This window comes from Rhipicephalus sanguineus, unplaced genomic scaffold (assembly GCF_013339695.2).
Source record: "Rhipicephalus sanguineus isolate Rsan-2018 unplaced genomic scaffold, BIME_Rsan_1.4 Seq20, whole genome shotgun sequence".
Classification (NCBI taxonomy): Eukaryota; Metazoa; Arthropoda; class Arachnida; order Ixodida; family Ixodidae; genus Rhipicephalus; species Rhipicephalus sanguineus.
In genome coordinates this window covers 1,577-16,123 of record NW_023614750.1, presented here as the reverse complement: position 1 = coordinate 16,123, position 14,547 = coordinate 1,577, and the positions used below count along the sequence as shown (strand labels likewise).

The following is a 14,547-nucleotide window of genomic DNA, read 5'->3' as shown; positions in this document are numbered from 1 at the left end:
TTTGGAAGCGTTCTTCATTAACATGAAAAGTGATAGCTGTGTAAATGAGGCCTCGATATTGCTCTATGGTGCAAAAGTGTCCTTTAAGATGAATAAGGTGCGCTAGCATGTGAGGTTCCTTGGCGCGTCAGCGCAGCTATGTTCGGTTTCCCTATTTAACCGACGATCTACAGTCAATAGAACAGTTGGTAGTTTGCAAGTGTTCCTTCTTTGTGGTGTCCTTTCTTTATTAGCGCAACTTTTTCCTGTAAAGGAATACACTAGACACAATAAAACACATATAATGTTAAAATTACAAAGAATTTAACAAGAACACTGCTATTTCAATGTACTAATAAGTATAAAAGTAACAGTAAATTTGTGAAAGCACGAGAATATCAATAGCTTTTTTTATGCACGGGAGTGTGGCAAGCCAAGTGAAAAACTCTGCCAATTTTGTGTATGGTGCTAGTCTCATCAAAAAGTCAGCATTGCAGCCAATGGATCTTGACTTTGGTTATCAGCATTCTGTAGTACAGCAGGAGGCAGCACACCAACATCCATGTAGAAGAAGCAATATTATTTTTAAAAAATGTCTGATGAGTTACTTAGATTTAAGGGACATTCCCACCAAGTGTCGACCATGACTCCTTGAGCTCTGGTGGCTGTTAAAAAAAAAAAAACGTCGCTGGATAGCAAACTGGAAGACACTTTCTGGTTCTTGGGTGGGCCACACAGCTTAGCCAGCCCTCTTACTGGAAAGACAGCAAACACATTTAAAACAATTCATTAACAGAGGCAGACCTCTTAGAAAACTTAGTTTCAGCAATATATGTAGACAATGAACACCGTGATACTTTGCGCAAGCACAAAATTTGAGGCATAGAGAAATCAGCCTGAAACATTGCATTTTTTCTATATAGTCAGTCTTATGAAGCCAGAAATGAATTTTTTCCAGAGTTGAAGCTACCTTTTAAAGGGACACTAAAAGGAATAAGTAAATCACTCTTTCACAACAACAAAATCACCTCACTTGCCACGTGAAGACACTTGGTTAGTCGGAATACACATTAAATAAAATGTGTGAGGCGATGCCGCACATAGGTTTCCACACCGATCCCCATGACGTCATAAATTTTGGCTGCGCCCACTAGTGCCAATGTTGTTACATATCAGTAAAATGCATTGTCCACTGGGCATGCCAGAGACTCGGCATACTAAGGTTCAGAAAATTTCATCAAGCCAATGTCACTAATACACAAAGAAAGGCTTTTAAATCCACCTTCTGATGAATTTCAGATTTTTGTAGGAAATTTAAAAATGAACCACCGACCTTCATCGTTTCTTTAATTTAATAAACCCATGAAAGTGAAATTAGCAACAATAACATTCTCAGAGTATAATTCATCAATCTAAACTTATTTGTTGTTTCACTTCGGTGTCCCTTCAATCACGTAAAAAAATTTTGCAAAGTACAGTGGAACCCCGATTATACGACTTTCAGGGGACTACGTAAAACCATCGTATAATACGGGTGTCTAATAAAAAAAAAACTAAGAATATAGGCAGTGACACTCAGCCTTGCCCAAAAAACGGGTAAGGACACCTGAATAGGCCCACGGCACGACCTTGTACCTCTGCTAGGAAGGTAGATTAAATAATTCTTGCCAGCGGCAGCTAATAGCAGTGTTACTTAGTTGAAGGAGGTGCGAGTGAATCTTGATTATTAACTTAAAAAAAAAATAACTGAATCCAATGCGCATCTTTCTACCGATGAATATAGTTCGAAAACTGCCTGGACATGAAAACGAAACTGCGTTGCCGATGGCCTCCCGTAACAAGAGTCAGACACAGTGTCATTGCTATCACATAATGGCGACCACCGTGATGGCGACGGATCACGAGTATGCGGATATAGTGTACTAGAACAATTTCCTAGTGACGCGTCCGGGAAGGAGCACGCGTGCCCCTTTGTGTAGACGCCACCAGGTGCCGCCGCTGCGCCTTTTTCTAGTAGACCGGCCGCTGTCTCCCGGTGCGTTTGACGTTGTCCGAGTTTGTAGGCGTTCCTTATGCAACGGATTCTTTTATTACAGCACAAAAAGACTGTATTTACTGTAGTATAGTGTAAAAAAAATTTCTGAAAACCACGTCAACACACTAGTATCGACAACGTCGTCTGCTAGCGTAAAGGCTGCAGACCGGCGGATTCATTGCAGTTCGGGACATCGCCTCAGCAGTATGTATTCGCAACTTTTATCATACATTGCACAAACCCAGCATGTATGGACCTGTCTTTCTTCTATGGCGCAATATCTATCACATTTAAATCGCGTGCTGGTCACAAACTACATAAAAGTGCACAGCAACGTCTGCGCTGCGTTCCTATGCCAGAAGGCGTACAAATAAATAAAGGCCTCGACAGACGCACATTGATTGTGATAAAATTTTTGTACTTTGTTATCAGTTACAGAACCGCATCTAAACAAAATTATTCCGGCGTTTCCTTACACCATTTCACGGCGTACAATGAGACTCTCTTTTTCTTTTTAGCATCGTACATAGAAGCATCCGAGAAAAAAAGAAAACACAAACAAGTCCTCCACCGTTTTTTTCACAAGTGCTACCACGTTGAAAGTGTAGCGTCGCACTACAGACGAACGAAGTAAGCAGCCGCAAAGCGCGTCCGAACCGGCCCAATCCAGCCCGAACCGGCTCGGCGACTAGAAAAAGGCGCAGCAACGCCACCAGTGGCGTCTACTGGCGTTTGCTTCAACCGGCCTATTGTCCCTCCCTCGTGGACGCGCCACTAGGAGAATATTCTAGTACACTATATATGCGGAGAATGTCTTCATGCGCGACTGAGCTGTGCACGTTGTAATTTGTTGCCTACTGAAGCGTAACTAGTGATGTCCCGCTGTTATTAAGAATACTGAAGCCAAGTGAAAGTAATTCTGCACGGTGAAAACAGCTGCACAAGCCTGGGACCACGAGCGCGACAAGGCAGGAGATCAGCTGTATGTCCACCAGGGAAAGTTTCCACAGACGGAAAACGTGAAAATATCAGCTTTTTGGCCGGCTGAAGCTACTCTGTGTGGAATGAGGTGGACGAGGTAACGACCTCAGATACGTACGCATGCGGCCGAGGCGTATATAGAAGTGCATGAACTTCCAGTAAAATGAACTTTCCATTCCAAGAAGACTTTCTACTTTTCTAATCGTCAACCTAGGGGAACGCAAGTTCATATCTTGCACCCGTGCATATTTGGTCGACATTTGTTTTAAGTAAAGGTTTTTTTTTCCTTTTCGAATGGAATCTGAATGTCGTCGTAAGATGCGGGGTCTACGTAAAACTGCATCGTATAAGCAAGGTATTTTAATACATTATTTCTATGGGGATTTTGCTGGACCCAAACCGATTAGCCATAAAATGTGGGTCGTCGTGAAACTGCGGGACGTATAATCAAAGTTCCACTGTATACCGTATTTACTTGCGTAATGAACCCCCTCCCCCAACCTTGGTTCCTGAAAAAAACTGAAAGTTTTTAAATTCACCCGTTTATTTTATTTCGATGTGATAGCCAGTGCCATTAACGATCGAAACGATGTTAAATCAAGCCATTATATCACAAAATAACGATGCAATAAAAGTCAAATTATAGTTTAACAACCATGCTGACCAGTTATGAGCAGCGCAAGCTCCGACGATGTCAATTAAAATTTAAAAGTCGCGCCTTTGCGGCAGAGCGCCATCTGTCAAATGCAGAAGGAACCTCTTTGCTTATAGCGTAAAAACACGCCACGCGCCCTCTATCTCAGAGGCCATGCAATGTCGCCCACTGCACTACGGCGCGTTGTGCACTGCCAACGTTTGTGCACCGCCATCCGATGCTGAGATTTTGTTGTCGGGCTTGTCATAGTGAACTTAGTTGGACACCTGCTGCGCAGGCCGCATTTGGCTGGTACGCTAGCTGCACGGCTGGTTTTAAACATTAAATTGGTCGAGCATGCGCTGGAGTGAACTGACCGGCTGGACGACACTTCGGCGTCGCTCCGTGCGCGTTCATAACGGGAGAAACAAGAGCTTCGGGTTAAAAAAACGATTCGTTGTGCATTTCGCGGGCCAAAACAAGCAAAACCGCCGTGCGAATTTTTCGCTGTTATAACTACCATGATTTTTTCTCCTGCGTAATGAACCCTCCCCCCAAATCGGTGTCAACTTTTCTAAAATACAGGTGGGTTCATTTCGCAAGTAGATACGGTACTTATCTATCAGTACATGACCACGTTCACTACATTTGACCTTAGTGGCTTTCATAATCACACCAAGGCAGTGTGCTTTGCCTTAGGCACATTATATGTACAGCAAAGCCCGTTAATTTGAATTGCATGACCCCAGAAAAAATGTCAGAATTGACCATATATCCTAAGAATCAGAAATCGAAAAACAATGGCCGATTATATCAGTATGCTTCCAGTTTCTTGATGAATATTGTTATGGTGAGAGATGTCGGCAATGGGGAACTTCAAGGGGGAGGCTGTCGTATGACCAAATGGGAAGATAGCTGCTAATGGGAAACTTCAAAAATTATTTTCTTCCTTAAAACAAAATTGTATTGGTAAAACTTGCCATATGGAAAGAATTGTTTATTTGCTTTAGATTGAGGTATGAAGGTGATTTTTAGTTGGACCACCACATGGTGGAAATAGCGTCTCAATATGGACAAAAATTATGATTTTGTGAAACTTGTGTTGTGCCTCGTAAAGTTTAACTTGAGAGGTCTAAAATTTTTTTTTCGCAACATATACCTTCTTTGGAGTAACTATTCACTGCTCGGATATTCAAAGTACAGTACTGCAATAAAAAAAAAATGGAAACATAACACATTTTGGCTAAATTCTTGGAGGCGTATGTGGCAGAAAAATTGCCCTAATATTACTTAGCTTCAAACACCTTACACAAGCACCTTTACTTAACATGTAGACCAAATTTGGTACAGAAAGAAGGAGCGGTACTTACAAAATAAATTTTTTTGACGAACAACACCCAGACAAAATGCTGGGAAGGCAGCCACATGACCAAAAAATTTTTTCTCTTTCTACCAGTTTTCAATGCAGTAAATCGGCAGGATTTTATTCGAATAGATTTGAAATGGTCGCCAAATGGCTGGGACGTTTGGCGTGGAATGACCCATTACCGAGTTAAAAAGAGCTTGATGCCACTGAACAATACATATGCTTGTTGGGACCCCCAGAACACGTCCAAAATTTCCGATATTGCAAATCAATGGGAGTCAAACTAACAAGCTTTTATTGTACTTCCAACCTTTGAGTATATACCAGCTGAATAGCCTTTGTCTTTAAATAAAAACTTTAGGTTCCCTTAGTCTTTGCAAGGCATATAAAGAAACATGCCATGGATAGTACATGCCTCCAGAAAGTTAAAATTGTTCGCCATCAATGTTCACTTATTATTACTCATAATCATGCATGCATCAGAGTATTTGCCATTGCGCTGCAATTATGCCTATCATTTTTCAGCATTTCCAGAATAATTCTTCACTGCTTGCCTCACTCACCCCTGCCGTATCTTCGCGTTCTTGAGCCAGATCGTTATGAAGCCCTTTATTTCATCGTCAGAAGCACCACGAGTGCGGTGGTCCAGCTTTACCGCTTCTGTAACAAAGAATTATAAAAACAGGGTGAAGAGCAAAAATATTACATGCTTTGCAATTCATTAGGAAGGGCTCATTCACATTATCATCATCATCAGCCAGACTACGTTTACTGCAGGACAAAGGCCCCATATTCCGCCTGTCAACTCGGTCCTGTGCTTGCGGCTGCCTCTTTATACCCGCAAACTTCCTAATCTCATCTGCCCACCCAACTTTCTCTCTCGCCCTAACCCGCTTGCCTTCTCTGGGAATCCATTCACATATAGGCTCGCTCAAATGCATCCGGCACTGCAGCATCTTGTAGTAAACAAACCTCTTAGCTAGAAAATGAACTGCCTCGGGGTTGAGAGCAAGCACGCTGCACTGAAGACTGCAGGGGCGAGTGACGTGATGTTTACTACGTCACAGCGACAGCAGCGCTGGCCTCTCCAGTGGTCGCCCTTGAGGCCAATAGTTAACTCCTTTCACAAGCTACCATGTTTAATAAAATATTGGAATATTGGTCGATGTTTTTTTTTTTTTTCAAAATGTCGCTCGTAATCAGCTATTAGAGTATCCTTCAAATAGCTAATCCTACACTCGTTCACAGGCCACATTTGCTCAGGCGTCAAGGACGCCCTACAGAAGGCCAACATGAACTGGTTGTTATACCTGGCAGTATGATGACCCAGCTGCTGCCACTAGATGTAGTTGTTGCAAATCTTTAAGGACAGTGTCACAAAGTTCTAGAAAGAGTGGTTGGTGAAGGATTATGCCACCATGACACTGAAGAGACGCTGTATGACAGCTGATGAGGGTCAAGAATGCGTGGGAGGACTTGCCAGTAGAAATAATTGTAACAAGCTGTAAAAAGTATTGCATTTTGAATGTGCTCAATGGCAGTGAGGACAAGGTGATTTGGGATGCCGAGGATCTCGCAAAGCGTACAAGGACAGCTTTGCCAACACTTGTGATGAAGATGATGCTCCCATGGCAGTGACAAGTTATCGTAAATAAAGGTGCACTAAGTTGCAATTTGTCAGCTTCAAAAAAGAAAATATCAGTCAACCAGTATTCAAATCTTTTTTTTTTCACATGGAGTACTACAATTAGGGGTCAACCTATATCTCTGCTTTTCACATAAGAACTGTATGTGCTAGGTGTGCATGGTATGTTGTGTATAACCATGACTAATACCCCTGTCACACTGGACGTTTCAATGTCATTCGAATGGAATGACATTCGCATCTAATGACATTATGCGGCTGCTACACAGCGACATTTAATGTCATTAGGATCGAGTGACTTAAAAAATCGAATGAGTTCGAGAAACACATTTGCCGTCGCACTCGGACCGAATGTGTACTCTCCACCCCAGAGACTACTTAGAATGTGTCAATCCGCAGTCTCAAGTTCGGAAGCATTCATTCTAACACGCTATTAATTTTGCGTTTTGTAAGGCATCTATTATTTTAAAGAGTACATGTGTACGGAACGCTTTTGCGAAATGTTTTTACTCTCCACCTCAGTGGCGTCTGGCTCGCGTCCCGGCGCTGTCGGCCATGCTGCCATGTAAACAAACAGACGCCTGTGCGCACGTGTGCATGCAGCAATGGAATCATCAGCTCCACGAGCGCACTGGACACAGTCAGCTTTGGGAAGACAATTTAGGTGACTTGCGCAAAGCCAAGAGGAATAGTAAAGTGTATGCCCGGATCGTGGAAGAGCTGCGTAAGCTCGGCGGATGCAGTGGCGACCACTGCCGCGATCGAGAACACATTCGCTTGAATGCGTTGGAGAATGTCATCGCTGCGTTTGCACTCTTCATCTATTTCTCGCCCCACTCTTTTCTTTTGGCTCACACGCTTTTCGCGCAACGCCAAATACAGAGCAACTAAACGCTTTACATGCTGCAGCTTGGCGTCGTCGTGCAGCGGCACTGCCATGTCGGCCATGTTTGTTGTGTTCTCTTGGCTGTGGCTACTGGCTAAGCGTCGTCCTGGCTTGTTTTGGCCGGATATTATACAAAATACCATTTCTCTCTGTGTTTATTTAGTGACGCGACTCCCGACATACATTCTAAAATAAATAACTTCTCTCTTCCACCACACTGCATTTACCTTCCTCAACTTTTCCGGCCTTCTTTTTTTCGATTATCGACATTGATATCATGAACGAATGACATTAGTTTTTCCAGTGTAGCACCACCACAGATCGAATGACATTCGGTGCACCGAATGATTGATCTTCGAACCTAATGACATTTGCACCTCCAGTGTGACAGGGGTACTTAACCTTGAGTTCTACCTCAGCATATTTTGTATGCTGGCTACCATTGTGCTATAGAAGCTTCTTAAAATTTTCATGCACTCACACCAAGTATGCCACTAATGCAGATATGCACATCAAGTTTTGCCAGTTTTCCAGGCCCACTAAGCTAATTGGGCCTGCGCAACATACCATTGCACCATCAATTGCAAGCTAAACTGAATATACTTATCAGACTTGTATTTTACATATTACAAATGAAAATTAGTAATAAAATAGTTTTTGAATGATAGGATGGTGTTTCTCTTTGACCGATGATAAAATAAAAAAAACAGACATGAGACAACAATTTAGCATTTATATAAGCATTACCTTGACATTCTCACATTGAATAGCTCAAAGTATAAAAGTGCATTTTGCACTTCTCACTGGTCATTTCCCATTTCACCTTGCTACAAAATGCAATAGGTTTCGAAAACTAAACAAATTTTCAATTTATAATAGCTTTGTTTTGAATGATGATGCATTTAATTTGCCCACAGCAATCACGGCCACTGAGGAATTCGTAAGCGAGAAATGATATGAACTCACAGGTATTAAAAAAAAAAATACACTTAGACACATTCGAAGCTTTTCTAAAATGTGGAGCCTGAACAAAAATTTTCACCAAATTGCTCACCTTTAATAATATCGCAGAGATGTAGGTGGGAGAAATTCTCTTTTGCTTTCCATCCAGTGTAACTATACAGAGAGGCCAGGGAGTCTTCAAAAATGAATCTCAGTTGAGCTCGCACCGCCTGACCAGTCGTTCCACCACCAATGGCTGCCAAACGCTTAACCTAAAGAGAGTAAAAAAGTGACAATTTCGGTGCTATATTAAGTAAGGGTGTGTGAATATTGAAACTTCCTAACATTTGCACTAGAATTATATCATTACAAGCATTCATATTACCAGAATACAAATATACCATTTACGATTAAAAACAAATATAAACATAAATTGGTACGCAGTGTGCTTGGTCTTGTGTTTTAGGACGCCGACATTCAAAACTGCTCAATTCGAAGAATTATTCGATTCACACTGAAACATTATTGTTTGCATTCACTGTGTACTGAAAATTTTCCTATTCACACAGCTATAGTACTAAGTAATATGCTCACCAGTTCTCGTCTGAGCTCCATGCTACTTGCAAGTTGATCTTCAAGAGATGAAACATCTTCCCGACTACTTAACGGGAATGTAAAGTTGCCCAGTTGGTCTGTGTGCCTTGGAACTATAGCAGTCAACATTTGAATGATGGTTTCATTTTGCAGTCGAATTCGTTCCAACTCTTTCAGAATTTTTTCTTGACCTAAGACAGAGGAGTGTCAAACTAGAACACTTGCCAAAAATCCATTCAGAACATAATTAAAACACTTGATTCATCTACAGTATGCATTCAATAAATACATGCTAGGAGGCCAAAAACTTGGGATTAATGTTTGACCTAAGATTTATAGCTGCACTTGTTGAAAATGATAAATTTTAAATTAAAGCTGCTGTAATCTCAGTATGCATTATTGAAAGCCCTAATAACTTTAAGAGGATAAATAACTTAGATTGGATTCATTTAAAACAGATCCTGCAAAGTGGTTTGTGCCTGTGCATCTCTTGAATTGAAACTTACTTTGCGGAGCACGCAAGGCAGGAGGCCTCTCTTGCAGTGGTGGGAACGTCGTGCTTTGGCTACAAGCGAAGAGATATTGAATATGGAGCTATATGAGTGTCTTATCATTAAAACGAACATGACAGACAAACATCCAGAAAAGTCTTACTTTGAAGGAGTCAAGGTGCAGTACGTTCTGTCACGATTCTGGACATCTGGGAACCTACAAACAATTCATGAGAACTATAAGTGGCAGAATTGGTTGATCCCTTTGAAACATTTTCTGATGAATCTAGTGCGAGGCCTTGCTCATAATTACGCCATTCTGTTCTATAAAGCTGCAGGCACAATAATTTTATTGCAGTTATAACAAAAATCAGCAAACTACAAAAAGAAAAACCGTAACTCACATTACTGGTGCGTCAATTTGCAGACTCGATCCACGACGTGCGTGTGGTTCCCTGTTGAAATGTGCTTAATTAGAACAATAATGGCATACTAGACGATGCAAAAAAAATGGTAACTAGCACTTACACGAATGCCGGCTGGCAGTTTCCGTGCTCATATCTGAAAAAGGATTTTAGACCTTCTAAATCTTGCAAGCAGGTCTGTGATCAATACACAGTGCAGGCACAATGATATTACTTAAATTGGTTTTGAGGAATTGAACAACTTAGAACACCTACCTAGCTTCAACAAGAGGTGTTCGCATGCTTTCTTGGCTCTGATGCCTGCAAATTATCACTGTGTTATAAACCTGCTCCTAGGGGGTAGAAAAGAAAAAAAAAAGAAAGAAAACCGTAACTCACATTACTGGTGTGTCAATTTGCAGACTTGATCCAAGGCGTGCATGTTGCGCCCTGTTGAAATGTGCTTAATTAGAACAATAATGGTATGCCAGACGATGCAAAAAAACGGCAACTAGCACTTACATGAATGCCGGCTGGCGATCTCCATGCTCATATCTGAAAAAAGGTTTTAGAACTTCTAAGTCTTGCAAGCAGGTCTGCGATCAATACACAGTGCAGGCACAATGATATTACTTAAATTGGTTTTGAGGAATTGAACAACTTAGAACACCTACCTAGCTTCAACAAGAGGTACTCGCATGCTTTCTTGGCTCTGTTGCCTGCAAAGTATCACTGTGTTAGAAACCTGCTCTTAGGTTTGAAAAAGAAAAAAAAAACATAACTCACATTTGTGGCGCGTCAATTTGCAGACTCGATCCATGACGTGCATGTGGTTCCCTGTTGAAATGTGCTTAATTAGAACAATAATGGTATGCTAGACGATGCAAAAAAACGGCAACTAGCACTTACATGAATGCCGGCTGGCGATCTCCGTGCTCACATCTGAAAAAAGGTTTTAGAACTTCTAAGTCTTGCAAGCAGGTCTGCGATCAATACACAGTGCAGGCACAATGATATCACTTAAATTGGTTTTGAGGAATTGAACAACTTAGAACACCTACCTAGCTTGAACAAGAGGTACTCGCATGCTTTCTTGGCTCTGATGCCTGCAAAGTATCACTGTGTTAGAAACCTGCTCTTAGGTTCGAAAAAGAAAAAAAAAAAACATAACTCACATTTGTGGCGCGTCAATTTGCAGACTCGATCCATGACGTGCATGTGGTTCCCTGTTGAAATGTGCTTAATTAGAACAATAATGGTATACTAGACGATGCAAAAAAAAAAAAAAAACTGCAACTAGCACTTACATGAATGCCGGCTGGCGATCTCCGTGCTCATATCTGAAAAAAGGTTTTAGAACTTCTAAGTCTTGCAAGCAGGTCTGCGATCAATACACAGTGCATGCACAATAAGCAACTTAATACACTTACTCTGCTTGAACAGGAGGTACAGGTGAGCTCTGTTGGCTCTGGTGCCTGCAAAGTGTCTGTTTTAGAAGCCTTGTCTTTGGTAAAAAAAAAAGAAACACTTATATTAATGGTGGACCAATTTGTGCATTCGCTTCCCAGGATTGCAAGTGCCTGTTGAAGTATGCTTAATTAGAACAAAAATGAAACACCAGACACTGCTAAGAAAATGGTGATGAGCACATACATTAATACAGACTGGCAGCCTCCCTGTTCACATCCGGAAAAGTTTTTAGAGCTTCTAGATTTCGCAAACATGTCATCAATCAGTAACAATGCAGGCACAATGACTACTTTAGATATGAAGAACTCAGCAACTAAAAACACTTACTCTGCTTCAAGAAGAGGTACAGGTGTGATCTGTGGGCTCTGGGGGCTGAAAAGATTACTATTTTAGAAGCCTTGTTCATGGTGAAAAAAAAACATAACACACATCCGTGGATCAATTAACCGCATTTGATCTCCAGCATAGTGGCTGCCTATTGAATGTGCTCAACTAGAATAAAAATGACATACCAGACACTGCCAAGAAAATGGTAATGCGCACATATGTGAATGCAGGCTGGCGGCCACCATGATCATATCTGAATAAAGGTTTCAGAGCTTCTAAATCTTGCAAATGTATTTGGGATAAATATACAGTCAATCACCATTACAACAAACTCGGGATTTGTCCAATTATTGACTACTGTGATGCAGTGAGAAATGTCTTTGAGGAAGCATTATGCCAAAAACAGTGTGAAAAGTTGTACTATTCCTAATTATGGAAAACAGTGCATGAGCTACAATGCTCAGCTTCCAAGAATGAATTTCCAACCGCAACGGTGTGTTCAGAATTCCCTAGAGAAACATGCATAAGCCTCAATTATATATCCACACGGCATGCAGGAAGTACTTACAGCTTGTAAAAAGTGAAAAATTATCAGTACAGCGTTTAAGGATTTGTTTAAGGGCTAGATATAGTCCAGCGTAGCGCGTACATGCGACATGGTTAAGCTACGCGGGCGAAAAGTAAAGAACATATAGTGTGGCGTCACAGTGTAGCCGCTCCCGGCAGAGTTTGGCGTGCTTGTCGCTGCCGCCGCAGAGATAAAGCGTGTTCCTATTTCACGCGCTGGCATTAGACCACAATGCACCGAGTGCGGCAGTGGCAAAATGGCAGTGCATGGGGCGCGTTTGAAAAGTGCGGCTGTGGTTTACTCAACGCTGATTAACGACCACAATTATTCTGTGTCAACTCGAAGGAATTACAGATGACATGTGCGTGTAGACCAGCAACAGTGCGAACTGCTGCGACTAGGAGAGAAAAAGAAACGCCTGGGAAGCCTTCGGAATGCACTCTCGTATGTACATAGATGTTTCGCTTTTGTTTCCAATGCAATCTCTGTTGCTATTTTCTGGGTCCTAGAGCATTTAAAGCAATGCTTGTAAGGAAAGATGCTTCCGATGTTAAGCCAAACAGTGCACAGAGCGAGAAAATGCACGCTTATCAACCAAGGCATTGGTTGAGCAGCAAAGAAAGAGAAAATGGTGTATGTTTCAACCGAAAAACGCGGAGCCGCAGACATGTTAAATGAAGACAGTGCGCATGCGCCACTCCGAAGCTGCTCGCTGCGGCATGGTGAGCGCGCTGGTCTCTAAAGTGAGGAATTGGCCGCCGTCGCTGGCTACATATACCAAGCGTATCCAACCTCTGCTCACACGACCTGATGCGTTGAACATGTCCAACTATAATTAGGCCTTTAATGGGCATTAGGCTGCAAATATAGAACTCATTAGGCCAGAATGGGGTATTCATGCGCCTTTAAATTACCACAATTAACGATTTCTAAAACAACTACCCTACCTATCATCGCTGACGAAACGTGGTGGTGTCCCAAGTGCACTTGCATGAAGGCCTGGTTCCAACTCCGTGCTGCTGGATGGAGATGGGGAGCTCCTATATGGGCAAATGCAGCACATACACATGGGACTTTTACGAGGCTGCTTTTGTGTAATAATAGGTTTTTATTACCCCATTTATAAAATCTAATTTAATGAGGACTAACACTAGTTTCCCACGTAATCTCTCCAAAAAAGTGGCAAGTTATTCCCAAAAGTACAAGCTAGGTAACCTAATTCTCCTTGATCAAGCACATATATCCGACCTAATTATTTTGTATGTTACGTTACATGTGTTTCCCAAACAGGTCTGCACAAACCTAAACATCATACACCTTGCAAGAGACATGAATTCGGTTTCCACAGTGAAAGTCTTATTTCAATGAAGGTGAAATGCAAGAGGTTCATTAGCTAGAAACCGCAGCACCATTAACATGTAACTGCACACAACTAAATTTTTATATATTGGACAAGCAGATTTATTTCATGCCTGCTAGCCACAAAAACTCAACGATAGCTGGACAAAATCTTCCTGTTAAGGAAAATTGAACTTAACATGGACAAAATTATGAACAAATATCACCAGCTTGAGAAACTTGTCGAATTGGAAAGACAAGCTCACTCATACACTGTCTTTCACAGCGTAGGGAATACTTATAACAAAATGCAACACCTAGGAGAGAGTTTGCCATAGAGATTTGCTACATTTTAACATGTCCCTACCTTTAAGAGCCCTCTCGCAACTAGCATAGTTTTTTACATATCCAGGATATTCCCTGTAAATCTTTATGCAAAGAGGCTTTGATTTCGCATCTTGCAATTCATTATATTTAATACCTGCATACTCATATGCACATCACTGAAATGATAGCAACCTTAGATCTGGTTCGTCTGGCATTTCATGGCCATTTCGGCGGCGACGTTTGCCTCTGCCCATTTCAGTATCTGTAGCAGGCACGTTGTCCGTATCTTCTGCCTCCCGTGCCTTTGCTCTTGCATGCAGGTATGTACCTGCACATGAAGTTGCAAGGCATGTTTTGCTGCGACACTGTTGAGCTAGTCCGACATGCACACCTACTGTTGTATACACTAAAGTAGCATAAAATAGTGTCAATTTAAGCACAGAGTATAGTAGTTAATGACTTCTTGTGACAGATTTCCATAAAACTGATGTGAGCAGCAGCCGCTCATCTTATGCCTCACTTGCTTATGCTGGTCTTTACATGCTGCATAAAAGTTTAGT

General features: G+C 41.7%; 1 protein-coding gene across 1 annotated transcript; it reads right to left on the bottom strand.

Moving 5' to 3' along the window:
- Positions 1-8,003: 8,003 nt before the first annotated feature.
- Positions 8,004-14,315, bottom strand: LOC119376699 (uncharacterized; the record flags this gene model as incomplete). The annotated part of the gene is given in 20 exon segments (XM_037646451.2): positions 8,004-8,080; positions 8,581-8,740; positions 9,063-9,253; positions 9,569-9,627; positions 9,717-9,770; positions 9,958-10,008; positions 10,082-10,114; positions 10,234-10,278; positions 10,357-10,407; positions 10,480-10,512; positions 10,632-10,676; positions 10,744-10,794; positions 10,867-10,899; positions 11,019-11,063; positions 11,133-11,183; positions 11,265-11,297; positions 11,388-11,432; positions 11,755-11,799; positions 13,270-13,362; positions 14,180-14,315. Coding segments are annotated over 20 exon segments (1,331 nt in total), but the record flags the coding sequence as incomplete, so codon positions are not given.
- Between the last annotated feature and the right edge of the window lie 232 nt (positions 14,316-14,547).